The sequence below is a fragment of the Miniopterus schreibersii genome (genome assembly GCF_964146895.1).
Source record: "Miniopterus schreibersii genome assembly, chromosome: X".
NCBI classification, from domain to species: domain Eukaryota; kingdom Metazoa; phylum Chordata; class Mammalia; order Chiroptera; family Miniopteridae; genus Miniopterus; species Miniopterus schreibersii.
Window position 1 is genome coordinate 75,406,185 of NC_138104.1, and position 26,251 is coordinate 75,432,435.

The 26,251-nt window shown below is 45.2% G+C and overlaps 2 protein-coding genes across 5 annotated transcripts in view; one reads left to right on the forward strand and one right to left on the reverse strand.

Annotated features, from left to right (window-relative positions):
* The window catches only part of SYN1 (synapsin I), a 36,563-nt gene extending 34,351 nt beyond the window's left edge, over positions 1–2,212 (forward strand). Inside the window, exon 13 of one of the 3 annotated variants that reach the window (XM_081126198.1) lies at positions 1,142–2,212. In XM_081126198.1, coding sequence (XP_080982324.1) covers positions 1,142–1,169 — 28 coding nt within the window. In that variant the 3' untranslated portion in view covers positions 1,170–2,212. Of the gene's footprint in view, positions 1–1,103 lie in introns of all 3 variants that reach the window. The other 2 variants (XM_081126197.1, XM_081126199.1) reach the window with 2 other exon arrangements.
* On the reverse strand, positions 2,204–14,468 carry ARAF (A-Raf proto-oncogene, serine/threonine kinase). 2 transcript variants are annotated; one of them, XM_081126204.1, is made up of 16 exons: positions 14,406–14,468; positions 12,933–13,087; positions 12,391–12,494; positions 11,528–11,630; positions 11,283–11,437; positions 11,072–11,170; positions 8,602–8,743; positions 8,470–8,497; positions 8,251–8,396; positions 7,956–8,158; positions 5,166–5,342; positions 5,019–5,065; positions 4,420–4,538; positions 4,052–4,183; positions 2,984–3,118; positions 2,204–2,781 (listed from the first exon to the last, which is right to left on the reverse strand). In XM_081126204.1, the coding sequence occupies exons 2-16, from the start codon at positions 13,026–13,028 to the stop codon at positions 2,647–2,649; spliced, it is 1,821 nt and encodes a 606-aa protein (XP_080982330.1). In that variant the 5' UTR covers positions 13,029–13,087; positions 14,406–14,468; the 3' UTR covers positions 2,204–2,646. The 2 variants fall into 2 exon arrangements, with proteins under 2 accessions (XP_080982330.1, XP_080982329.1); XM_081126203.1 differs by having other exon boundaries at positions 8,602–8,758.
* Positions 14,469–26,251: the final 11,783 nt, after the last annotated feature.

Genomic DNA, 26,251 nt, shown 5'->3' on the forward strand with positions numbered 1-26,251 from the left:
GTTCAGAGTCTTCCCAATATGCCCTGGGAAAGTCCCCTCCCCCAGCCCAGGCACCTCGCTGACCCTCTTTTAGTATTTCCCCACCCACCAAGTCCTCCTCCCAAGTCCTCCTCCCATCTCAGAGCCTTCCCGGCCAAACTAATGTTCCCTCACTCCTCCCAGTCCAACCTGACTCCTCCCAGCCAATGCCCCAAACTACCCCCACCTCCCCCACTCAATTCAGTCCTTCTATGTCACTTCACACTCTTTCCAGTCATCGGCATACTTTTCCTACAGCGTAGGCCAGTGATTTTCAACCTTTATCATCTCATGGCACACATAAACTAATTACTAAAATTCTGCGGCACACCACAAACAATTTTTGATCTGACAAAAAAAAAAAACAGGTACAATTTTGATTCATTCACACCAGACAGCTATTGTTGTGTTGGCTGTTGTCTTTTTTTTTTATTTGACAATCTAAGGGGAAAAGAGGTCATTGCCCCCTGACTACATAGAGTATTGCATATTTTACAAATTCTTGCAGCACACCGGTTGAAAATCACTGGTTAGGTTCCTTTCTGGTCTATCCCCAAATCCTTCTGGTCCATCTCAGTCTCCTCCCAAGTCATCACACCATCCTCTGCCTCTTCTAATTTATTCCAGACCTGCCCCCACCTTATTTCAAAAGTCCTCACTGCCCCACCCAACTGCTCTCCCATAGATTTGCCCCTCCCAGCTAGTCCTTGGTCCAAGCCAGCGCCCTCCCTCCGGGACTCCTTGCCTTTAGACTGGAAACCTCCGCGTCCATCTTTCTATCAAATTCCTCCCATTCTAGTCCAGATTTGAAGAGAAGATTCAGTCTAGGACTCTTCCCATTAATCCCAGACTTCTTTACCTTGGATCCGAGTGCTCTCAGCCTGGACCAGGGCTTCCCAACTCCCGTCTGAGAATCCATCAGGGTCCAGGCCCATGCTGATGGGGGTGGTGGTGGTGTCACAGGCACAGCCCCAGGACCAGAGGGGCAGGGCTGGGGCCGGGCCTGGGGTAACGTTGTGTTTCTCTCCCCCTCCTCCCTTCCTCTTCTCCCCTTCCTCCCATGCCTCCACCTTGTTTCTCTCTAGCAAATCCCAGTCTCTGACCAATGCCTTCAACCTTCCAGAGCCAGCCCCGCCCAGGCCCAGCCTTAGCCAGGACGAGGTGAAAGCTGAGACCATCCGCAGCCTGAGGAAGTCTTTCGCCAGCCTCTTCTCCGACTGACACCCCACCCTGAGAACCCCCCCAAACCCTGGGCAACCCCTCTCTCTGGGCCCTGAATCCATTTCTCACTTTTGGAATCTCCAACTCCCTTGAGAAGCCCTCTTCTGGTTCACCAAGATCCTTCTCTCACTCCTCAGAATGCCCAAGTCCCTAGGGAAACCTCATTCCTGGTCCTAAACCCATTTCTCATGTTTGGAATTCCCAAGTCCTTGGGAAGCCCACTCTTGGTCACCTCAAGACCTACTTCTCAGTTTTAGAATCTCCAAACTCCTGAAGACCTCCACTCCTGGTGGAGTACATTTTCTTTCCCAGAAGCTCCCAAACACCAGGCAACCCATTCTGGCCCTAACACCATGGAGTCCCCTCCTGGAGCCCTGAAATTCCTTGAAAATCCTACTCCTGGTTCCTGATCTCTCAAGCGCACTTAGTTCCCTAACAAAACATCCCAAATCCTTAAGAAACCCCTACCTTTGAATCCTCTTTCATGGATCTCCCATTTCTGGAGATCCACCTCTTCAAATGCCATCACCAAGTCCCACAAAGATTTCCCTTCACCCCCCCCCCCACACTAACTTTATTCAATACATTGGGAGCTCCTCCCACTGCTAGGACCCCTCAGTTCCCCAGGGACCCCCTGCCCCACTTTCCTGCCTCTGACAGCTGTCTTTAAATATGCAAACTCCACCAATCCTCCCAGAATCCTCTGCACATGGAAGGCCAGTGGTCCCCCACTTCCCCACCTTTGCTGTGATGTCTATGTCTGTGACTGATGTGGCCTCCTCTCGTGCCGTGCTTGGCATATGTGGTCCTCGTTCATCGTGCCGCCTGTGGTGATGCGTGCAGTGGCGCTGTTTGTGTGGTTCGCACCTCCCCCCAACCTCCACTCCTTGCCTGGAATCACTCCCACCCCTCAGCGGCTCTGAACCCCACGAGAAGAGTCGGGAAGCAAAATAAACAAGCAAAGGCCCAGCAGAATTCTGTGCTTCTTGGTGAAGAAAGAGGGGAGTCCTTGAATGACGGGGAGACACAGAAGGGACCCCCAAGTCCACATGGGGTGCTGGGGACCCCAAAATCCAGTGGAAGGCACATCAGGCACAAATTCCAGAGAGGTTCTGAGTGGAATCCCAGCTACAAATCCCAGCCATTGGAGATGGAGGAGCTCCCAAATTTATAAGTATTCCCAAAGTCAAGAGAAAACCAAACTACGGATGAGGCTATGGTCTGTCTTTGGGAGTCCCTCAATTCCAGAGAAATTGGAAAAACACATGGGGACCCCCTCATCTCCCAGAGCAAAAATGGGGTATCCTGAGGCAGTATCAGGGCAGAGATGGAACATTGATTGGTTGGTGGGCAGGGCTCCTTGGTGGAGAAGGCTGAGATTGGCTCCCTGGTGGCTGGGGGCGGGGCCTAAGGCACAAGGCGGGCTGCGCTGAGTAGGCAGGCAGGCAACTCATCAGCCTGGGTGCGGTGCAAGGAGGGTTCGGAGGCACTCCGCTCAATCTTGGGGAGTGACCGCTGCAGCAGCTCAATCGTGGCCAGGATCTAAGGGTAGGGTCGCATGAGGAAGGGTGTCTAGAGCTACATGGGCACCCCAATGCCAACAGACCCCAGCCTTACAGAGAAGCACACACATACACATTGTACACCTGAGCCTTGAACACTCATGGTTCACTTTCACACGTCGGAGTCTTCCTCCTTCTCAGAGTCTCCTCCCCAGGGTATCCAGCCCCCCTACCAGACCCACCTGGGGGAAGAGGGGCCGCTCTTCTCGCTGGAACTTGAGGCAGTCTGACAGCAGGCGCCGCATGGCCTTGGGGCAGTTGCTGGAGATTTTGCTGAGGTCCGGGGACAGATAGCCACGACCCACCATAAAGATAATCTGGGGTGGAGGGGGGAATGGCTGATCTAGGAATCTGGGCTGGAAGGCTCAGGGAGTTTGGGGTCTCAAGGAATTTGGGAGGTTCCTTTTGAGGAACTGGGTTATTCTGGGTATTGGGGTTCTGAGGACTGTGGTATCTTGTGAATCCTAGGACTCTGAGGCCTTGGGAGGATTCTCTGCTTACAGAACACAGGGATTTAAGCTTGGGGAAAGTCAAGGATTGTAGATGTCTGGGGCCCAGAAGATTATGGGTCCATAGGTTTCTAGGGGACTTAGGGGACCTGGAAAGTACTGAGTCTGGGGGAAATGTGAACTTCTGGGTCTGAAGGGAGCTAAAGGATTCTAGCCCTGAAGAGCTTGTATTTCTTTGGGGGTCTGGGGCCTGAGGACTATGGGTCCATGTGGCCTGTAGGACTACTGGTATCTGGAGTCTAGAGGATCCTCAGTTTCTGAGGGCCAGGGAGATTCCAAGCTTTGAACCTGGAGAATTGTGAGTCTGGAGCCTAGAGTATTGTAGGTGCCAGGGCCCCAAAGCCTGCCAGGCACCCAAGGCCTGAATAACTGGGTATCTGTACTACAGAAGCACAAAGGGATTCTGTTTCTGGGAGAAATGAGCTTCTGAGCTTTGGAGACTTGCAGGCTTTTAAGTACCCAGGCCAGAGGACTGGTAGTTATCAAGGGGTCCAGAGGGCTTCTGGGTATTTGGAGGCCTAGGGGGATTATGGGCATAGGGGATTCAGGAGATTCTGGACTTTGAGGACCCAGAGGATCGTGGCTGTGGGGGAAGAAGGGGATTCTGGGAGTTCTAAGCCCAAAAAATTTGGGGTTTCTGGAGGAAGTATGGCATTCTTGGTCTGTGCAAAGGAGATCTGGGGTTTAGAGGCTGAGGGGATCCCTTAGTTTGGGAAATTGCAGGTAAGGTGTGGGGCTCACCTGGTCACGGCTGCCAATGTGGCTATAAGGCAAGGAGCCAGTCATGAGCTCGTAGAGCACAACCCCATAGGCGTAGACATCTGACTGGAAGCTGTAGGGGTTCGGGTCCTGCATACGGATCACCTCAGCGGCCTTCAATGGACCAGACCAGTCAGGGGAACCATGGAGGTCAGCAAATGGCTGGTCCACAGTCCTAGATCCCACTAGCCACACTGGGTATAACTCAGAGCCACCCACATGAGGTGAAATGTGAGTAGTCTAGACAAACAGGCATCCCCATCCCCACTAGGCACCCCATGTCCCAGCCCTGCGGCCCATGTCCCTATATGCCCCTGGTCCAGATCCTGGCCCAGCTTGGCCCAACTCACCATCCACAGCACAGAGCCTGAGGGCTGCTCCAAGGGCTGAGCCCCGCTCCACCGCGTCTTCACTGTGGCCAGGCCGAAGTCACCGATCTTCACTGTGAGCCCCTCGTGTAGGAAGATGTCCACCGGGGTCAAGGGCAATTACATGGACTCCCAATAGCCACACCTCTCACTCTGACTGGGAGGCTCTCATTAACATCGCCACACCAGTCATGCCTCTAACACTGACCAGAAGTCCCCCAATGTCACATACAAACCCACCACAACCTTGACTTGGGTGGGGAGCTCCAATTAATGCCCCCTACACTTGGCCCCCTTGTGACTCCTAACCAGGAAGCCCCTCTAAGGGCACCCATGCCCACCATGCCCATGACCCTGATCAGAAACTTTGTAATGCCTTCCATAACTGCAACACCTTAGACTCTGACCAGAGTCCTCAAGAATAGCACCCGAATAAGTCACAACTCTGACTCCTGACCAAAAGATCCCATTAAAGGCTCCTCACCAGCCACAGCTCTGCCACCTGGCAAGGGCCATGTGACACGTATGCCCCCCAAGAGTCCTCACCCCACCCCAGCCCTTAGACAGAGACAGGTAGATACTGTTAGACTTGAGATCCCGGTGGATGATGTTCTTGGCATGGAGGTAGCTGTGGGGATGGAAGCAAGTGGCAAATTGGCTGGGGGCTACCTCATCTCCCTCCCCCAGTTCCCCAGCCCCCTTCCTAGTCCCCAGGGCAGGAGGCTCACTCCATGCCCTGAGCAGTCTGCCGGGCCACGTCAATGAGCTGGACCATGTCGAAGCGTGTGTCAGCCACATGCAGGTGGTGGTAGAGGCTGGAGCCCTCGCACCACTGTGTGATGATGGCGAATCCCGGCCGGGTCATGAAGCCCATGAACAGCAAGATGTTGACGTGACGTGTCTTCCTGCAGGCAGGGAGGGAAAACAGCAACTGTCACTCACTTTCTGAGCTTTAGGAACGGAGTTGTTCACTGCTGCCTCCTGTCATCATTTCCACCCTGCCTTTCAGGAAGCTCAGGGCCAAGCTGTAGCCAGACTCAATGAATTTGTGAGATATCTTTGCTGGGGTGATTCTGAGCTGTGGTTTATGTTCTGAGCTTCTTCATCCCAGTCTCTCAACAAAAGCAGGAGGGACGGATTACTACCTCCAATCCTCTGCCATTCAGTAGTGTCTTAATCATCAACACCTGCCATACCTCTGACCCTGACCATTACCTGGGCCTGTGACCATTTTACAGATGAGAAAGTAGAACACCAACTTATCAATATTATGCTGATATAGCCAGGTAAAAATATCAGTGATATGATTATATCCCATTAACCACCACAAGAGGCTTAGAAGTAAAGAACTTGGGGTTTGGATTCAAGTTAGATCCTATGTTCCAATACAGGCTTCCCCAGGTACTCACTGTGCAACCTTGGGAGGACACTTAACCTGTGTCTCATTTACCTCAACAGTGACAATTATATTAGCTACCTTAAGGAGATGTTGGGAGGAGTGAGTAAATAATCTATAAGGCACATAGAAAAGCACTGAACACAAGTAAGCCCTCTGAAAATTTCCCTGTCCTTGTTGTTATTGCTCCTAGGTACCTGACTCTACCTCACGGAAACTCTATCACCTATGACTCGATCAGCCCTAATTTAGAAGAAAATCTTCATTCCTTAAAGAAGTATTAACTACAGTTATGGTAACACAAATGTAAACACAGTTGATCCTTGAACAACATGGGCTTGAACTGCACAGGCCCACTTATACACTGACTTTTTTCAATAAATACCTGTATGGTTTTCGATCTGAGGTTGGGAGTCCATGGATTCAGAGGGCCGACTGTATGCATTGATCTACACCATTTTATAAAGGGATTTGGCCTTATCTGGTTTGGCTCAGTGGTTAGACCATTGGCCCTCAGGCTGAAGGGTCCTGGGTTTGATTTCAGCCAAGGGCATGTACATTGGTTGCAGGTCCGATCCCCAGCCCTGGTCAGTGCGTGCGGGGGGCAACCAGTCAATGTCTCACATGGATGTTCCCCTCTCCTTCCCTCCCTCTCCCCCTCCCCCCCTTCCCTCCCTCCCCCTTCCACGCTCTCTGAAAAGCAATGGAAAAATATCCTCAGGTGAGGATTAAAAAAAAAAAAGTATAGTATAAAGGGATTTGAACATTAGCAGATTTTGGGATCTGCGGGGGGGGGGGGGGGTGTCCTGGAACCAATCCCTCATGGGGACAACTAAGTTTTGGGGGAGTCAAAAGTTACACACAAATTTTCGCCTGTGCAGGGAGGTCAACACCCCTTACCCTCACGTTGTTCAAGGGTCAACTGTAACATCAATGATGTTCTGCAATTTTGCCATGTCAGATCAGGAGCACAGCACATAAGCATTCTTCATAGCAGTCATATTATGGTTAAAGTATTAATATAATGCAAATTAACAGCATGCTTAAATCATTGCTATTTCACAGAGAAAAAAGTTTTCTTACTGTGGCATCCATTATGAGGATAAGTATTAAAATAGCACAAGGAGTTATGACAACATGAACTCTGTAACATAACTGTGCCCATCTGTCAGAGCCCATGCTAACAACCCTAGCAGTAGTAGTAACTAGAGTGGCAAAAAGGAAACACCAGGGTTTCTCAGCACAAATGAATTAATATAATATTAATGATATATTAAGTAGAGCAACTACGATCATTAATTAAACAATGATTAAATTATGATTGTGATTATAGTTAATACTGTTGACCCTTGAGCAACACATGAGTTAGGGGTGCTGATCCCCCATGCAGTTGAGAAATCCTTGGATAATTCTCAACTCCCCAAAACTTAACTACTAATAGCCTGACCAGAAGTCTTACTGGTAACATAAACAGTTAACACATATTTTGTATGTTACATATATTATGTACTGTATTCTTACAATAAAGCAAGCTAGAGAAAAGAAAATGCTATTAAGAAAATCATGAGGAAGAGAAAATACATTTATAGTATTATTGAAAAAAATCCACATATAAGTGGATCCACGTTGTTCAAGAGTCAACTATAACACTGTCCTTTAAATAATGGCATTATTATAATTAATTAATGACAGGAATACAACACAATAAACATAATACTAATGACACACAGAGTACAAGCAGAGGAGAAGGAAGGATACAAGCCTTCCTGGCAAAGCAGTTAACTGGCACTATGCTATTAATGTAAGTACATTCAATGACGTTAATGATGTCCTACGGCCATACGCATTTCACAGCAGGCAAACAAGACCCATGTTTTAAAGCCAGAGCTGTTAATTAATGTCAATATTAACCCAAACACAAACAATAACATCATCAGAGGTCCTCTAAACATACCTGTTTCCCAGAGGGGAAAGGGACACTCTTGATACAACTTAATGTTTATGGTTGTAACGACACAAGCACAGGTGATGTGCTGAAGTGCCCGAGCATGGCCTTTCCCTGGAGGTGCCAAGGCCATGCCCACTGCCCTCTCCCCGCTTCCACACACACGTGCAATCTCACCTGAGCACCTGCATCTCGTTCTTGAAGGCCTGGGCCTGCTCAGCTGTGGGTTGGGCCACCTTGAGCACCTTCACAGCCACATCGCCATGCCACCGCCCGCGAAACACGGTGCCAAACGAGCCCGTCCCGATCCTCTTCAGCAGCTGCACCTCACTGGGTGGCACCTCCCAGTAATAGCCCGAGTCCCGGTACCCCAGATTCTTCTGTGGGCCACATGGGCGGCATCTCAGGGGCCTGCCCACATCCCCTATCACTCAGCCTGCGGTGCCCCCCACAGGTTCCCCCTGGAGCTTACCACTTTCTTCTTGTCATCAGCCAAGGACTTCCTCTCCCGTTGTTCTGATGGAGACTTGGAATGTGGGGACTTCCTCCCCGAGGACACACTGGCCGGGCTGGGGCTCCCCCGGGGGGCTCCATCACCACCACCTCTACTACCAGCAGCTGTGGTTGTGAAGAAGATGTGAGTGGAGGCAAGTGGGGTTGGGGGCTTGGGGCACAGGCAATGGGGGCTCACCATCAGTGCTGAAATTCTGGGCAGCGAGCTGGAAGAAGAGGGACAGGAGTCAGAGAGAAGATGCAGAGGCCAACAGGAAAGGCTCTTCCCTCTGCCTGGTGGTCCCCCATTACTGCCTCCCTCAACACCAACCTGGATGAGGCTAGAGTCCATGGGGGTTGTGGTGCTGACCATATGGACGTTGGGGGTAGATGTGGAGCGTATGCGCTGGAGGGGGGCGTTGGCCGGGGCAGGAAAGGGAAAGTGCTCAGGGTCTCGGTGCTGGGTGCAGGAGCTGCCAGGGAAAAGGCTGTGAAATCGCTGTCGAATGAATGGGAGAACCAGTCAGGCCGCCCACCCCCAACCGCCCCATCATAAACGTGTGCTTAGCTCACACAGAGTAAACGTCTACTGTTAGTACTATTATTTATTTGTTCAAGAAACATTTATTGAGTACCTGCTGTATGCCAGATACCATGCTAGGTAGTGAAAATAAAACTGTGGGCAAAACAAATAAAAGTTTTTGCCCTCATGGGGCTGATGTTCCAGTAGGGAGAGAGAAAATTAAAAAAATAAAGAATACTTAATCTGTCTGATGGTGATAGGTGCAATAAAGGAAAAAATAAAGCAAAATAAGGAGACAGAAAGTGTCACTAGGTGAGGTCAGGAAGGGCTTCTCTAAAGAAGTGACATTTGAGTAATGACCTAACGGAGGGAAAATGAGCCACACAGATAGTGGGGGAAAAAGTAATATATAATACTTTATACCTACATGTACTAATCAAATGTATCATGTATTATATGATATATAACATATGATCTATATTAAAATGGCAATGTTTCCAAATATACATATTGTTATATGTTATATGTACATTATACATGTTATATATTACAAAAATATTTCTTAATGTTCCCTTCCACTATCCTGAAATGAAATTCATACATGCCCAGCCGGGCGTGGCTCAGCGGTTGAGCGTCGACCTAGGATCCAGGCGATCAGGGTTCGATTCCCGGTCAGGGCACATGCCCGGGTTGCGGGATGGGCAGCCGATCAATGACTCTCTCATCATTGATGTTTCTATCTCTCTCTCTCCCTCTCCCTTCCTCTCTCTGACATCAATAAAGATATATTTAAAAAAAAAAAAAAAGAAATTCATACATAATTCATCCACATGCACCCATATTTAAAATAATGTAATGCCCTAACTTTATTATTTTAGTTATTATATAAAAATATATGATGTTCTACATTTTATAAAAATATTATAAATCTAACACGTGGTACATTAGCACATATCATATAAATATAGACATTATAAGATATAAAATAGACATATAAAATGCTTTTTTATAAGCTTTTGATATATTAGAGCAATAATGTATTTTAATACAGACATACTTCGTATTATAATACTTAACATAAAGGAGAAATAAAAGGGAATTTATAAAATAATATGTATTTCAAAAAGGAAAGGCTTGAGCATGAGTATACTAGAAGAATTAATAAAGGAGAAGTTAGATGCATATATATATATATATATATATATATATATATATATACATATATACACACACGCATACATACATACACATGTTTATAATTAATAAGAGCGTATACTCTGTACCAGATCTTCTTCTAAGCACTGGGCATGTCTTAATTTATTTAATCCTCACCAGAAACATATGTGGTAAAAAAGCATCATTATCCCTTCTTTATAGATGAGAAATCTGAGGCCTAGAAAAATTAGGTGACTTGCTCAAGGTCCCACAGCTCCATGCCCTTACTCACACTTGTAGGTACTCAACAAATGTTTGTCAAGTAAATGAATGAAGAATGGCTTATGGTCGGTGTGCGCACTCTCTCTCTCTGGAACACACCCCAACCTTTCTCCCTCTTCTTCCCTCAAGGTGCATATCTTTGCTTTCTTTCTCTCCTAAGTTCCAAGGTCCCTTCTTTTACCTCTATAACTGGTTTCCTGAGCCCACACAGCCCAGCTGGCTCACTTTTTCTACCTCTGTGATTTAATTTTTAAAAAAATCCTTACCCAAGGACATGCTTAGAGAGAGGAAAGGGGAGAGGGAGAGAAACATCGATGTGAGAAACATCGATCGGCCCTAGCTGGTTTGGCTCAGCAGTTAAGAGCACAGACCCGCAGATTGAAGGGTCTTGGGTTCAATTCCAGTCAAGGGCACGTACCTCAGTTGCAGGCTCAATCTCCAGCCCCCGTCGGGGCATGGGCGGGAGGCAACCAATCGATGTGTCTCTCTCACATCGATGTTTCTCTCTCCCCTTTCCACTCCCTCTGAAAAGCAACGGAAAAAATATCCTCAGGTGAGGACTGAAAAAAAAAGGAACATCAATCGGTTGCCTTCCATACACACCCTGACAAGGGATCAAACCCAAATCCCAGGTATACGCCCTGACCAGGAATCGAACTAGCAACCTTTTGGTGCACAGGACACTCCAACCAAATGAGCCACTGGTCCAGGCTCTGTAAAGCTCTGTGAATTTCTAAATAAACTTTCGCTTGTATTTGGAAAAAAAAAAAAATGGCTTATGGTCTACAGGGGTCTAGATCTTTTTCTCCGGACAGCAGCCCTTTGGCTTAGGCATCCCTACCTGGAACCCTGAGGGGTTAGCGGCTCATTCAGAAGACGGTTCGAGGGAGCCTCATGCTGTCTGGAGCCTCCGGACAAATCCTGGATACTGTGGTAGTACCTTGAGGGCATTAAAGGTATAGAGCAAGGGGACAAGGGTCAGCTGTCTATAAGAGTCTTGTGATTGGGCATCTGTCTTCCCCATTCCCCCACCCACCCTAGGCCAGGCTCACTGTCGGCAGTTGGTACTCATGTCAACACAGACTGTGGGGACCTTAGAGGAACAATGCTGGTGGAACTTGTAGCCACAGGTTTGGCAGCGGAAGCCATGGAACAGAAACTTAAGGCAGAAGTCACAGAACGCCAGGCTGAAGAATGTCTTCCGTACCTGCTGCCACAGAGCAGGGAAGGTTGAGGCCTAGTCAAGGACCTGCCCCCCATACCCAGGGTCTGCCCCCACTATCCACCCTGCACTCACAAAATTGTGCATGGTCAGTGGGACGTCTTCAAGGACCTCAACAATGAGCTCCTCGCCATCCAGGGGGGCGATGGCTGTGTCCCAGGCAGTGACTGTCTTTCGCCTGCAGGAGGCATGGAAGGGAGAGAGTGGGAGGGTGGACAGGGGTTTTGGGAAGGCAGAGAACCCCTGAAAGTCCCTCCCAGTCTGCCATCCATGGAGTAATACCTGGCACGTTTCATTCTCATCACAGCAACCCTAGGAACTGTGGGTTGATAGTTACTATCATTGCCCTACTTTACAGATGGGGAAGCTGAGGCTCAGAGGGATAAAGTGACTTACTTGCCTAAGGCCTCAAGGGATTATGAGTGGCAGGACAGTGTTAAGAGTCCATGCTCTCAACCACAGGTGAGGAGCAAATGAGATGGTGAATAAACAACTAAGTCTCAGAAGTGCTAAGCAAGCCCCTGAAAAAACCAGCTGATGAGGCATTGAAACAACAAAAAGCAATGTGTGAATTGAATACAAAATTAAGGAACTCCAGAACAAAGGAATAAATGGAAAGCCGGCAAGGCCCAACTCAGCAAACAGAATATGGAAAAGCAGAGGTAAGAGAGAGCTGACAAATTGATGAATTAGTGAAAGAACAAAATAAATGAACAAAATAAATGGAGCAGGGTAAAGATTTGGGTACCAAGGAGAGAATGTATTGCTGACCTTATAGGCCAATGAACTAATGAAGTAATGAAACAAAAGCTAGTTGGACTCACAGACTCACTGAACTAAGGGAAGACTAATGGAGACTCCACAACAAAGTGAAAGAGTTAGATGACTCTGAGGAAGGGATAGGAGACTGGGCACTCGGGGGGGGGGGTCCCACTTACCCTTTGATGAGTCGATAGACCACGCAGCAATCCTGATTGAGACCCCGCACCTTGAGAGCCTTATCTAGAGAGTCATAGACACTCATGCCATCCCGGACAGTCACCTGTGCAGATGCCCGGGGGGCGGGAGCGGTCAGAACAAAACAGGGGTCCCAGCCAACTCTCCCATGCCTTTGCAAAATTCTCCACCCAGCCCTAAATACCCTTATTTTTAAAAAAATATATGTTTTTATTGATTTCGGAAAGGAAGGGAAAGAGAGGGAGAGGTGGGGAGAAGGAGTAGGGTGGGAGAGAGAGACAGAGACAGAGAAACATCCATGAGAGAGAATCATTGATTGGCTGCCTCCTGCACATCCCCTACTGGGGATCGAGGGGGAAACCTGAGCATGTGCCCTGACCAGGAATTGAACCATGACCTCCTAGTTCATGGGTCAATGCTCAACCACTGAGCCACACCGACTGGGCTCTAGATATCCTGCTGATCCAAGATTTAGAACTGGGTCTATCCATACCCCTGCCAGTTTTGCTTCCATCAGACTCACCACTGTGCGTTGCTTGTTGGGCAGGTACACTTTGACAGTGCCCACTGCCCGGGATGGCTCAGCCCCATTGGCAGGGGGGCCCCGTGGCGGCTCCATGGAGCCTAGGACTTTGTCAAGACAGGCTGAGGCGGGGCTGGGCAGGTGCCATGGGGCTCCTAGAAGACAGAAGAGGAATTCAGTGGTCCAATAATGACAGTCTGGAATCACAGCGGCAGGGGACAAAAAATTTCAATCTCCAGGCTCCATGTCCCATCCCCCCCCCCCCCCCCCAGCCTAATTTCCACACAGCAATCCAAGGGAACTTATGAACATCTTGAAGTCAAGCCCAGTTCCTCCTCTGCTTAGCTCTACCAAGATCTCTGCATGGAGCTAAGTGGGGGTGGGATAGATAACAGAATGAGATACAGCACACATTGTCCTGGGGGGCACAGGAGTACACAAGTCTCTGCTGGGGGCTAATGGGGAAGTCAGCACACACTGCACTGGGGCATGCCAGATACATAATGGACTGCTTTAAAAAGGCTGTCCTGCCTTTTTAATGGAGAAGGGGGTTACCAGACACTGCTGAAGGAAGGGTCACAGACAGGGTGAAGGGGAATGGAAGATCATCAGATATTGCCCTTAGTTTGGGGGAAATGGGAATCGCACCAGAGTGATCTTAAGGGCTCTGTGGGCATCCCTAAGCCCAGGGCTGTAATGATGGTAGGCTCACAGACACTGTTAGGTGGCTGTGATGGGGAGTTCATAAGGGCTCAGTAGACACTATACTGAGGGGAGATGTTAACAAATGTCACTAGAGACTATAATAGGGAGAAAAGTGAATAATGGTGATCACCATACACTGTCAGGGAAAGGAGGGTAATGGTGAATCACAGTCATTGCTGAGGTGAGATGAATGAGGGTAAAGCAGGAAGGCTCCAAAATTATCCCTGTCAACTACTGAAGGGGTCACAGACATATTTCTGGTGATAATGGAAGGAAGCTAGGGAGGGTTAAGGCGGAGTAATGGGGGAATCCTAAAACATTCTCCTAGTGAGTCAGACACTGATCAGAATAAGAAAGCGAGTAGCGAGCCGCATCTCCACGCACTCCACGCACTTGTTGGTAAAGAAGGGTCATAAGATACCTTCAGGAGGTTTAGAGGAGATTCCAGTAAAAGATTACCACAGCCCAAGACCCATTCGGCATGGCCCCGCCTACCGAGGGCCTTCCAGCTCTGCGCAGGCGTGCTACCACACACGGCGGGCGAAACCATCCCCCGAAGCCTTGCCCCCTTATTCCTGTCTACCCACCACTACCCCCCCACCCCGCTGTCGACGATGGTCTCGCCCCGGGTCAAACCACTCCTCCAGTTCCGGGTGGGGGGCGCTGGGGCCCAAGCGCAGCCACCCTGTAGCTAAGCTTTCGGTCGCGGCTCCCTGCCCAAGCCCGGCGGTCGCCCCAGAAACCTAACCCTGCCGGGCCGGCCCTCACCTGTCAGGCCGCAACGGCCGCCGCCGCCTCCATCTTGTGCCTGTCTTCTTGCTTCCTCGTACAGTCCGCCTCCACCGCCCCTCGGGCTTTCGCCATTGGTGCCACAGGACTCAACCCTCTACGCTTATTGGACTAGGATCACGTCTGTCAAGGCAGGACCAGCAGAATGTGGGGTGTGTTCCGGATTAGGAGGGGCTGCCTGGAACGTCAGGGTCTGGGGCAAATTCTCAAATCTGATTTGCGCAGGCGCAGTCAGGAGGAGCTCTGCGTGCTTTAACCCCAATCGTGCCATGGCCAAATAAAGCGGGCCTATCTTTCGGTCGCTTGGGGCTGACTTTAGGGGTTCCTGAATCTGGGCGGGGAATCCTTAAGTGCCCTTTTTGCTCCAGTGACCCGGAGCCCTAAGTAGCCATTTGGGATTTTCCTGCGTCTCGGTTTTACCGTCTTTGAAACTGGTGGGAAGCAGACCAAATATCTGCAACGTTTTCCAATTCTTAGAGTAATAGCCTTTTATAATAGCCCTTCTCTAGTGTGGCCGGGCTGGGGGTCTGGCCCTAGCAGGGGCAGCCTGCTGGCATTCAGACAGGCTTCCGTTAGGAATGGAGTTGATAAGGATTTTGAAAGTCTAGTCTTGGTTGGCCAGGTGAAGAGGGGAAGGAAGTGTGGACATGGAATGGGGCACACGCGCAGCGAAATGTGTGGAGGAATTGAAGGGTAAATACAATTTTTAAAAAAATGACTTTTACCTGGTGTCAAAAGTAAGACTTTCCACCCTCCCTTTTCTTAGAGCACTTCCTTAAAACAAAAACACAAAACAAAATAACCCCTTGAAATTAGTAAACTTTTTCTGTCCCTTTGAAATGTATGTAAATCTTTTTAAAAGCTAAATAGGCCTCCGGACAGTTTTATGACCCAAGAATGTTGTTCTTAAGGACCTTAGAGTCATCTCTTTGAAATGTAAACATCAGGGAAGATAGCGCCCCAATCTAAGTCTCAGTAGGAACTTGATCTAGGCGGCTGGCTCCAGGTTGTTAGCTGCTTGTCAAAGATAACTGTTTTAGTTTTCCTTTGTATAAAGGCAGATGGCTACCTCAATTACCAAGTGAATTTGAGATGAACTATGTGTAGCAAATGGTGCTGTAAAGTTCTCTTACTTGAGGACAAGTTATTGTTTTCTTCAGAGCATGCTTGTAATGGGTTGTATCTCCCTGGTTGTATAAAAGGATGGGGTTTTTCTGTCTTCGCACGCAATCTCTTTAGCGAATTGCTTGTGATGTGTATCACATTCTGGTTTAACACTTTTCAATAACAAAACTATTTCATTCTTTTCTATCTTTGTGGAGAGAATTCACCTGGTTGGCATGAGAGTTTAATTCATTCCCCAACGGTATGAATGGCCTGTTGTGTTTGAAGTGACTGCAGTCTCCCATTTGGAGCTGCAGCATCCCTCTGTGATGAAGGGGGGAGAATCAGAGAAAAGTCACTAGGTGAGGGGGCCTCAAGATGCTTCAACTTGTATTTATAAAGTGCTTTCTCTGCCTGTAAGAAGAGACACAAAAGCTCTGCTGTCATATAACCTCCATTTCCCTTAGCCCCTTTTCTATTCGCATCTTCATTCAATGGCTAAAATTAAAAAGACTGCCCACTGGGCGTGGCTCAGCAGTTGAGCATCGACCTAGGATCCAGGAGATCATGGTTCGATTCCGGATCAGGGCACATGCCCAGGTTGTGGGCTCCATCCCAGTCGGGGGCATGCAGGAGGCAGCGGATCAATGACGACTCTCTCTTTGGTGTTTCTATCTCTTCTCTCCCTCTCCCTTCCTCTCTCTGAAATCAATAAAGATACATTTAAAAAAAATAAAAAGACTGACAATAATTAGCACATATTGATGAGAATGTGGAGCAACTGGAACTTTCATGGATTGCTACTGTGAGTGTAGAATGGTACAACAATGGGATCATGGAATACTACTGTTAACCTAAAATTAAAAGGCAAAGTGAGAGGCAACTAGCATTTATTTGAGATCCAAAGAATAGCTATTTAGAAAGCACTGATTCAACAGAAACCCAAATACTGTTCAGATTAGGAGGCAAGGCAAGGGGTATTTATGAGAAAGGGAAGGGGAACAACTACATCAATAGAAAGAAGACATTTTATGAGTGCAGATAAGCTGTGATGCTAATTCTAAAGAATGTCTTTAATTTTCAGTCCATTAGTCATAATATTTTTTTGTTGTTGTTGTTATCTTTGCAAACAGTTGTTTGGGATGCAATGCTGCTTTAGGTCTAATCCAAAGGTTATTTTGCCCAGTTTACACATTCCAAAGTTTTGAGGAGTAAGACATGCAAGGCAGTTCCTCCCAGATGGCAGCTCTGACTCCCTTTTAAAGTGGCTTCATTAGCTGATCAATGACTCTCATCATTGATGTTTCTATCTCTCTCTCTCCTTCTCCCTTCCTCTCTCTGAAATCAATAAAGACATATTTAAAAAAAAAATAAACCAGTAAAGTGTCTCCATTTATATTGTTTTCTACCCTACTAAGCAACAAAAGGGAACAAACTGCTTCATGTGTCTATGTATCTTGTAGGGATAAGGTGGAGTGAAAGAAGCCAGACACAAAAGAGAAATACTGTATTATTCCATTTGTACGAAATTTCAAATCAGGCAAAACTAATCTATAGTGAAGGAAATCAGACTAGTTGTCTTGCTGAAGAATGACTGAGAAGGGCACGAAGGAACTTTTGGAGGTGACTGGACAGCTCAGTATACATTTATCAAAATTCATCGAACTCTATAGTGAAAATGGGTACATTTTATTGTATGTAAAATATACCACAATTTAAAGGTGCATAGCAAAAAAATGGCTTCAAACATAATTTTAAATATTTTTATTTCTTACAAATTATTGGTTAGAGAAATGTTTTCGAAAATTTCTTTTCTGAAATTGAATCCCTGGACCCCATCCCATCTCCCAGTGCAGGAGCCATAGCACCACATTAGGTCAGGAACAACTCCAGTTGGAGCTCAGTGAGGGGCTCCAAAATGCTCACCAAAAGGAAGAATAATTTCAGGGTCGGCACAGTGCATTTTAAATTTCAATTCATTTGAATATTACTTGGTTTAACAACTTTAATTTCTAGACAGTGTTTGAAGACAGATTTCTGGCTCTGTTGCACAATGTTTACAAAAAGATGGGCAAAACTCGACGTGCTGTTCTGAGAGGAGGGATGGAGGGTGAAAGGCGGGGCACGGATCACTCAATGGCAATGCTTTCTTTCTCAAGGAGGACTCACTCCAAACCCATCACAACTGGCACAGCTTGAGCCAGGTACTTCTTCACAGGGACCTGACAAACCATGAAGGTCCTTATATTGATTTGGATTTGTATCAGCAGCAGCAGCAGCATCGCCATATTAAAACCATCAGGTACACCATGTATTAAAAATTAAAACCTGAACTAGCTGATTGTGGTTTTCTGACATCCCCCTAGAAATGACCCATCTAGAAATTTGAAAAAGTTTTAAAGTGGTTGTTGGCTTTTATTATTGCTGATTTTAAATTCTTAGAAACGTGTGGAACATACAAAATCTGAAGTGTTCACAGACTGTGGTCTTGATCCTACCCATTTTACAGCTGAGCAAACTGAGGTTCACGCTGCCCTAACCGGAGGGACAGAGGAGAGAGAGCTCCAGCAATTCAAGTGTAGTAAAAAGTGTTCGAACAGGGTGCAGGCCCAGGGCACCTCCTGAAGGAATCTTGGATCGACCCCAGCAGTCCTGCTTGCCTGAGCCACTCCCATTTCCCCAACACCACCGCCCTCGCCCGCTCCCGCCGCCGCCTGGAGACCGCGACCTCTGAGTAGCCATCGCATAGCCTTCCTCTCAGCTACTCATTTTGGTTTAGATGACAGCGAACAAACCTAGATAAAGCTGCGCGTCCCACTGGCCTGACTTATCCGTCTCAACTACCGGCTCCGTTAGGTCTCCGGCTGCGGTCTGCAGGGAGCCACTCTGCGCTCCAGGCCCCTGACAGGTAGCGAGATAAGCCAATAGCAATGCAGTGGAGGGCGGGCTTTGGGGTGCCACGGGCATTGATAGGTTCTACTTCACCCTTGCATTTAGAGTGAGAGAGGTCTTCAGACTCAGAGGAGTCACTGACAGACCAATAGCTACGCACAAGAGGTGGGCTTTTGGGCCCTCCCAGCCAATGGGAGGCAGTGTGGGCCTGAGACCTACTACGAACCAGCAACTTAAAATTACTTCTAACAAAATAATACTGGAAGTAAACTGTAATTGGGGAAAAAAAGAAAAAAGGTACTTTTTAATGAGCTGAAGTGAAACTTTTTTCCATCTACAGCAGAGTATGGAAGTTTCAACTTCTGAATATTTCTTGGAGAGCTTTTTAATATACAACCCTGGGGTCAGTGTGGGAAATTTACAAGTAAACCTAAGCTTCACTTTAGTAGTCCTTATTAAAAAGTCCTGCACTCCTCCTCCTGGGAGTACACCCATGCCTTTCCCTTCCCCCTTTTCTTCCACCACAGGCATGCATCTCCTAAACTCTAATGGACCCCTTGAGACTTGCAACCAGGAGAGCAATGGGAAGTAGCAGCTATCCAGGGCTTCCCCTCTGAACCTGTCTCCAAGGCCCCCTTTTCTCTGACTTTCCAGTGAGTTGACAGCAGCCCCACCTTGGTTCACTTCTTTCCTATAACATTTCTAGAGAGCCAAAACAGCCTCGCCTAGTCGCTGCCCTGTTGCCTCTACTGTCCTAAGCCCTTCCTTGTTTCACTGTCCCCAGCTTTAATAAATGTACTCTCAAAAAAATAAAAAGTCTTTCCTAAAAAAAAATGCATTGAACATAATTGAATTTGTTATCCCTGTAATCCAAATTGGTGAAAAACACACCATTAAACCAACAGATAAAGTCCTTTTTCCAAATTAATTTTTTAAAAGTTCATTATATACTACATATAGTATTTCCATGTTTTCATGAAATTAAACAAATATGCAAGTTTGTACATTTTCACTTTCCAAACCCAAGGATCAGAATAATAGAAAAAAATAATTCTCAGTTATTTCTCAATAAAGCTGGGAAGGGGGAAGAAATAATAATAATAAAACCAAATAACGGTTCTGTGATTCTCTGATGAGGAAATCCTTCGGTGAGTATGATTATTTCTTAGAAATAAAAAACAAAACTCAAGTATGAAAATTTTTAATAGTCAAGCAAAGGGATCAATATAAACCTACAAACTAATCAGTAGAGCCCCCTTTGAGATGCCATGGACAGTGACAAACACCTCTGGCCCTCCTTGGTAGCTCCCTTGTTAGGGAACATAATTTAATATGGTCCTCAATAATTTCTAAGTTTAATTTTTTTTTTAATTTTTTTAATAGAAAATATATCTTTATTGATTTCAGAGAGAGGAAAAGAGAGGGAGAGAGAGATAGAAATATCAATGATGAGAAAGTCATTGATCAGCTGCAGCCCGCAACCCGGGCATGTGCCCTGACAGGGAATCGAACACTTATTGCCTGGATCCTAGGTCAACGGTCAACCGCTGAGCCACGCCTGGCAGGGCTCTAAGTTTTAATTAAATAAACAGAAAACAATTTCCCTAAATCCTTCTGGGGCAATGCAGTAAGAGCCAGATGGACAGGCCTGTGTGTACAGGGGTTGGACTACAGGAGAGGAGAGTCAAAATTAGGATTCTGGGAGTTTATGTTGGAATTGGACAGCTGCCCACCCTCTACCCTTCTGAGAGACAGAGAGAGCCCATTGCAAGTGATCCTAGTCCTTCAAAATCTTCTGGAATGTAAATAACTGGCTCTGGGTTTCATCTTACTTTGAAATGTGAACACATACATTTGGGATGGTAAATATCTCCCTATGGTCTCCTATTATCTAATCACCCTTTAAAATGTAAAGAGAAAGAATCTTTATAGGATTTTATTTAAGCCAAACTGACGAAAATTGCCTGGAAGCAAGATCTCAAATGCTTCAGAGAAACAGTTTTGCAGTTTCTTGTATGCATTTGAAATTAAGGAGGGAATGTAAGGAAGATTACATGATGGTGGAAGAAAGCAAGATGGGGATTGAATTACAGAATAGTTAACAAAATCGTGCTTTTTTTGAGGGTGGTTATGCTTATTTCAAAGGTGCGTTAAACTAGATACACAAAAACAATGGACAGGGGTTGCTTAAGGCAAAGATAAATATTTTAATAAAAAAGTTATATGCCTGGGGTATGACTACCCACCATGACCTGCTCACATATTATACATATCCCCCCCAAATGTATACACACTTTAACAGCTGATAGCTCAATTTTGAAAATGAAAAAAATTTTTAAATGAAAACTAGTGGATCTTCCACCAGAGAGGCTGCCCTGTCTGCCTCTGTATTTCCACCAAAGCTCAGGCTGGGGTGGAGTGCCAGCTCTGCTCCCCCAGGCCAGGGCAGGGCTGGCTCCGGGGGTAAGGGAGATGGGGTGAGCCACCAGGGGGAAGCACCCACCAGGAAAGCAGAGGGAACCCCGAGAGGCAGCATAATGTTCAGCAGCCCAGATTCCGGTCTCAACTCCCTCTTACGTGCTGTGTGTCCCATGGCAAGTTCATTAACTTCTCACAGAGCCTGTTTCCTGTCTGTGGTGGGAGGTACCAGGCACACCGCACAGGTTACAGGGAGGCTCACAGGACACAGCGCACATGGCCTGCTGCCTGTTTCACTGCCATGGCCCGCCCAGGATAGCCGGTGAGAGGCAGGGAAACCACCCTAGCAGCCTGACCAGCTCCTCCGTACTTAATGTGCATCGTAAGTCCCTGGACGCTGTGCCCTCGGTGCTTTGTGTTTTCCTGCCACAGCCCATCCATCTGCATCCAGTTCCTCAAGTCAGCTCATCATCCAGCAGATGCTAACAAGCAGCTACTGGATCCAGACTCCAGCAATGAGCACGAGGAAATCCTGCCCTTCTGAGCTACATAACACGTGTATTCACTGACTCACACTCATTCACTCACTCATGCATTCATTCATTCACTCAATCACTCATTCATCCACTCAACCACTCATTCAATCACTTACTCAATTGCTCAATCACTGAAAAAAAAAGTTTTTATAGATTTCAGAGAGAAGAAGGGAGAGACAGAAACACCAATGAGAGAGAAATATTGATTGGCTGCCCCCTGCATGGCCCCTACTGGGGATGAGCCTGCAACTCGGGCATGTGCCCTGACCCAGAATAAAACCAGAGACCTCCTGGTGAATGGATAATGCTCAACCAACTGAGCCACAACGGTGGGGCCGAAGTGTATTTGAATAAACACTGCCTTTATAATTATTCAAAGTGAGTGTATACATTTGTTGGGAATGTATATATATATATATAGAGAGAGAGAGAGAGACAGAGACAGAGACAGAGACAGAGACAGAGAGAGACAGAGAGAGGTGTATGATGAAAGAGAGAGAGAAGTCTGAAGCAAACAGGACAAAATGTTAAGTGAGGAATCTGGATGAAGAATAGTTCTTTATACTATTTTTGCAAGTTTTCTGCTAAGTTTGAAAATATTTTATAATAAACATTTAAGCCTGGCTGGGTGTGGCTCAGCTGTTGAGCGTTGACCTAGGATCCAGGAGATTGTGGTTCAATTCCAGTCAGGGCACATGCCCAGGTTTTGGGCTCGATTCCCAGTAGGGGGCGTGAAGGAGGCAGCGGATCAATGATGATTCTCTCATCATTGATGTTTCTCTCTCTCTCCCTCTCTCTTCCTCTCTCTCAAATCAATAAAGATATATTTAAAAAACAAACATTTAAAAACTGTAAAATAAAGTACAGTGGGCAAGAGAATAAATATTCCACCTTTGAGCTAAGGAATGCTTACCAACCTACATATTCTATAAGTACAGTCCACTTATATGTACATGGGACTTCCAGGTTAGCAGGTTTGGCTCTAGAGTTTCCTGGCCCTTCTTTCCTGGTGCCATAGTTCAGCAGAAGACCTCCTGTCTGCAAAGAGTTTGATGAAGGTGTAACAGTGAAAAACTGTAACTCACCCCACCATTCTTTTGACATTGTTTCTGTAAATGCTGGCTCTAATATGTCGCTTGTAAATAAACAGCATGTTTGTATAAGAGTCCTAGTATCTAACTTCAGAAGATACAGACTCTGACCTTCAGTCGTTTTAGTTCCAGGAGATTTTCTGACCTTCAGCCATAGAACCAGTATGAAGAAGACCAGGGTGACACACACCAGACCATCACTTGATCAGTTTCAAGATCCTTATCAGAATGGACTTTGCTGGCCTCCAGGTAGAGAACTTTTCAACTCCCTCCCCTTGATTTCTTTGTTCTGCGTTCCCTCTCCCTCCTTATAAAAACCTCTGCTTGCACTGAGATGTGGAGATGGGCTTTGCAACAAGAGCCCCCATCTTCCCAGGTGACCCGTACTTAAATAAGCCTCTTTTCTTTTTTACTAGCATCTGTCTCACAAGTTTGGCATTCATGGCGGGAGGCAGCTGAACTTAGGTTCCGGTTACAAGGATGCCCATTCAAGGATACTGAGGAAGCAAATGCCCAGAGAGTAGAAGGCAGTTGGGGTAGGGGGAGACGAGAAGGTGTCCTTGAAGAACAGTTGGAGAACTAGAGAATAAAGGGGAGGTAGCCAAGTGACAGCTGGAGTTGGAGGATAGAGGATCTACCTAGAGGGGATGAAGTTAGTAACAGTGCTAGTTTCCTAATTTAAAAAAAAAAAAAAAAAAAGGCTTTTGTGATCTAGATTAGGCAGGCAAACCTTTTTTTTGGGGGGGGGGGGGAATTCATGGTATGAAAAGTCCCTGGCACATAAAAGGAATCTCTAAATATTTGTGGAATAAATTAGTAAATAATCCTTTAATTCAAAATATATTTGAATGACAGAAAGTCATCAGAGAGGGTTTTTTCCCCTCTCCTTGAAATCAACAGCACTTCATGGTGCAGGTTTTAAAATTTATTTCTGGAAAAGAGATCCATGCCTTCAGCACATGAGTGAATTCTTCCACTTTTTTGCTGAAAGGACCAAAATGACCAATTAGATAAAGGCTAAATGAGCCATTTTCATGTATGTTCTTTTAGACTGTTCTAAAAATTCTTTTAATAAAGATTTAAAAAAACTGATCCAAATGTTCTGAATCTTTTTGATAAACATGTATTTACTTCCTGTCTCTTGCCTTTTCATTCTTCTATTTTTTTTGAAAATGGAATATTCAAGAACTCCAAAATAAAGGAATATTCAAAACAAAAGAACTGTCCTAACTGTAAAAATCTAGGAAATTTAAAAATGTAGCAAAATCAGCCATAATCTCTTAAGTAATAGCCATTGTTTATTACTATGATGTATTTCTTTTTAATGTATTTTTCCTGAGCATTTATGTTATATGTCTGTATATCTTTCATTTTACAATGAGAATAGAAATCTTAGGGGAATAAAAGCTGCAATATAAAATACTTGCATGGTAATTACATAATGGGAGTATTTTCCCAAGATGCTAGTTATTCTTAGAAACCATTTATTCTGCTTCCTTGATTAAAAGGAAGTGCAGGTTCATCTGTTAGTTGAACAGCTGTAAGTGGAACCTGATAGCCCTGTGGGTGGAGTGTGGGAGGTTAGGCACCCTCCTTCCTGGTTTCCTAACTGTTGTCTTCAGTGTCTTCTATGTATGCCTGATTGTGGCTTAGAACTTGGGGCCCTCTGCTGGGCTATGTGCAAAGTTCCATCCAGGGAATTTTCTGGAAAGAAACAAGCTATGGAGAATTGGGGGGGGGGGGGGGGGGGTGGATCTGAGAATCAAAGAAAACAATTAAGTATTCACTTGATTTTATATACAATTTGGAAACTGCTTGGAAGATACAATATTTATTTTCTTCTTTCTATTTTAATCCTCAGCCAAGGATATGGTTTTTTAGTGAATTTTTTAGAGAGAGAGGAGAGAGAGAGAAACATCAATTGCCTCCCACACAGGTCCCAACTGGAGATTGAATCTGAAACCTGGATATGTGCTCTGACCAGGAATCGGACCCACCACCTTTTGGTGGGCAAGAAGTCACTCCAATCAAAGGAGCCACAAAGCCAGGGCGGAAGATACAATATTTAAGTCATTAAATTAGAAAACTCATTTTTCCTCTCCTCTTATTAGCAACTCCTAAGATGTATTGATGTGTTAAGTTTAACTTTTTAAAGTTAATTATTAAAATGATATGTTTTATCATCACTCTGGGAAGCAAAACTATATGTTTTCAATATCCATAACTTTATTGTCTTTAGAATCTTAATTACTATTTTTTAAAAATATTAAACTTCATATCCACCTGGGGGTAGTATAAAAAAAACATATTCTGTGACTCAGTGGGATGTTTTTCAGAATCACTTATCTCCAGCCACACATTGGAGCAGTGACAAAGAAACCATTGGATTAGGTGCTTTGAAACCCTCTGATAAGAATCTCTAGGGGTTATAAGTGTTGGTGTAGGCTTACTCTCTGCTCCTTCCAGTTAGTTAAGATATATTAACAAGAGAACAATACAAAAGATTTCCATATAATGAGATACTTACAAGTCCATTAAAATGAAGGTACTAATTTGGAAAGATGCCATTAGTTTATTACGAAGTGAATACAGATAAGTTGCAAAGCAATAATTATTCACTGATCTCATTTTTTGTTAAAAAAATTACATTTTTATAAGAATAGCAAAATGTTCCAGAGACACACACAATTATATTTTAGGAAGCCTAATTTATCAGTGTTTTTTTCTTAATGACATCTGATTTGTCAATTATAAAAATATTCACCCTTGTTTTAATTTAATATTTCCAATGTTTTTTTCTTTAGTTTTAGTTTTAGTGTGTTTTGTTTTTTAAAAAAACAATTTAAAGCTTCTATCCAGATGGAATTTATTTTGGAGTAAGGAGTAAGATTTTTCCCCAAATAACTTCTTGATGCCCTAGATATATTTGAAAATTATGTGGATTTGTCAGGAAAATGGTATATAAGGAATATGGTGAAAACTTTTAATGGAAGAAAAATTTTAGAACCCTTTAAATATCTGCAGTTTTATAAGTAGTGCGATATAGAGGAAGAAAACGCCATAAAACAGGCAATTAAACTAATCACTACCAAAAACAGAATAGTGTCAGGACATTACTTGAATAGGGAAAAGCCACAGCACCTGGAAATTCTGATACATGCTATTTGCGCATAAAAAAATCTCCAAGTTGGTAAGACAGTAAAAGGCTTTCATTGCCTTCATCTTAAGTGTATAAGAGATGAGTGATTAAAAATAATTAATAGTAAAAGTAAAATTTGCTCTCTGGTTTTGAGCCAGCAGAATGTGAAGCAGCTAACCAAAATATGTGGTTCCTTTACCCATTTATTGGGTGAAAATGTTAGGTAAAAAATATTACTGGACATACACCACTCACAAAAATGAAGCAAAAATGGATTAAAGACTTAAATTTAAGACCTGAAACTGTAAAACCTCTAGAAGAAAGCATAGGAGGAAAGCTCCTTGACATTGATCTTGGCAATAATTTCCTAGGTATGACACTAAAAGCACAAGCAATAAAAGCAAAAATAAATAATTGGGACTTCATCAAATTAAAAAGCTTCTGCATAGCAAAGGAAACCATCAACCAAATGAAAAGGCAACCTATGAAGTTGGAGAAAATATTTGCAAATCATGTATCTGATAAGAGGTTAATAGGTAAAACATAATCAAGAACTCATACAACTCAATAGCAAATGAAACAAACAATCCGATTTTTAAAACGGGCAGAGGAATGAATAGAGTTTTCCAAAGAAGATATACAAAT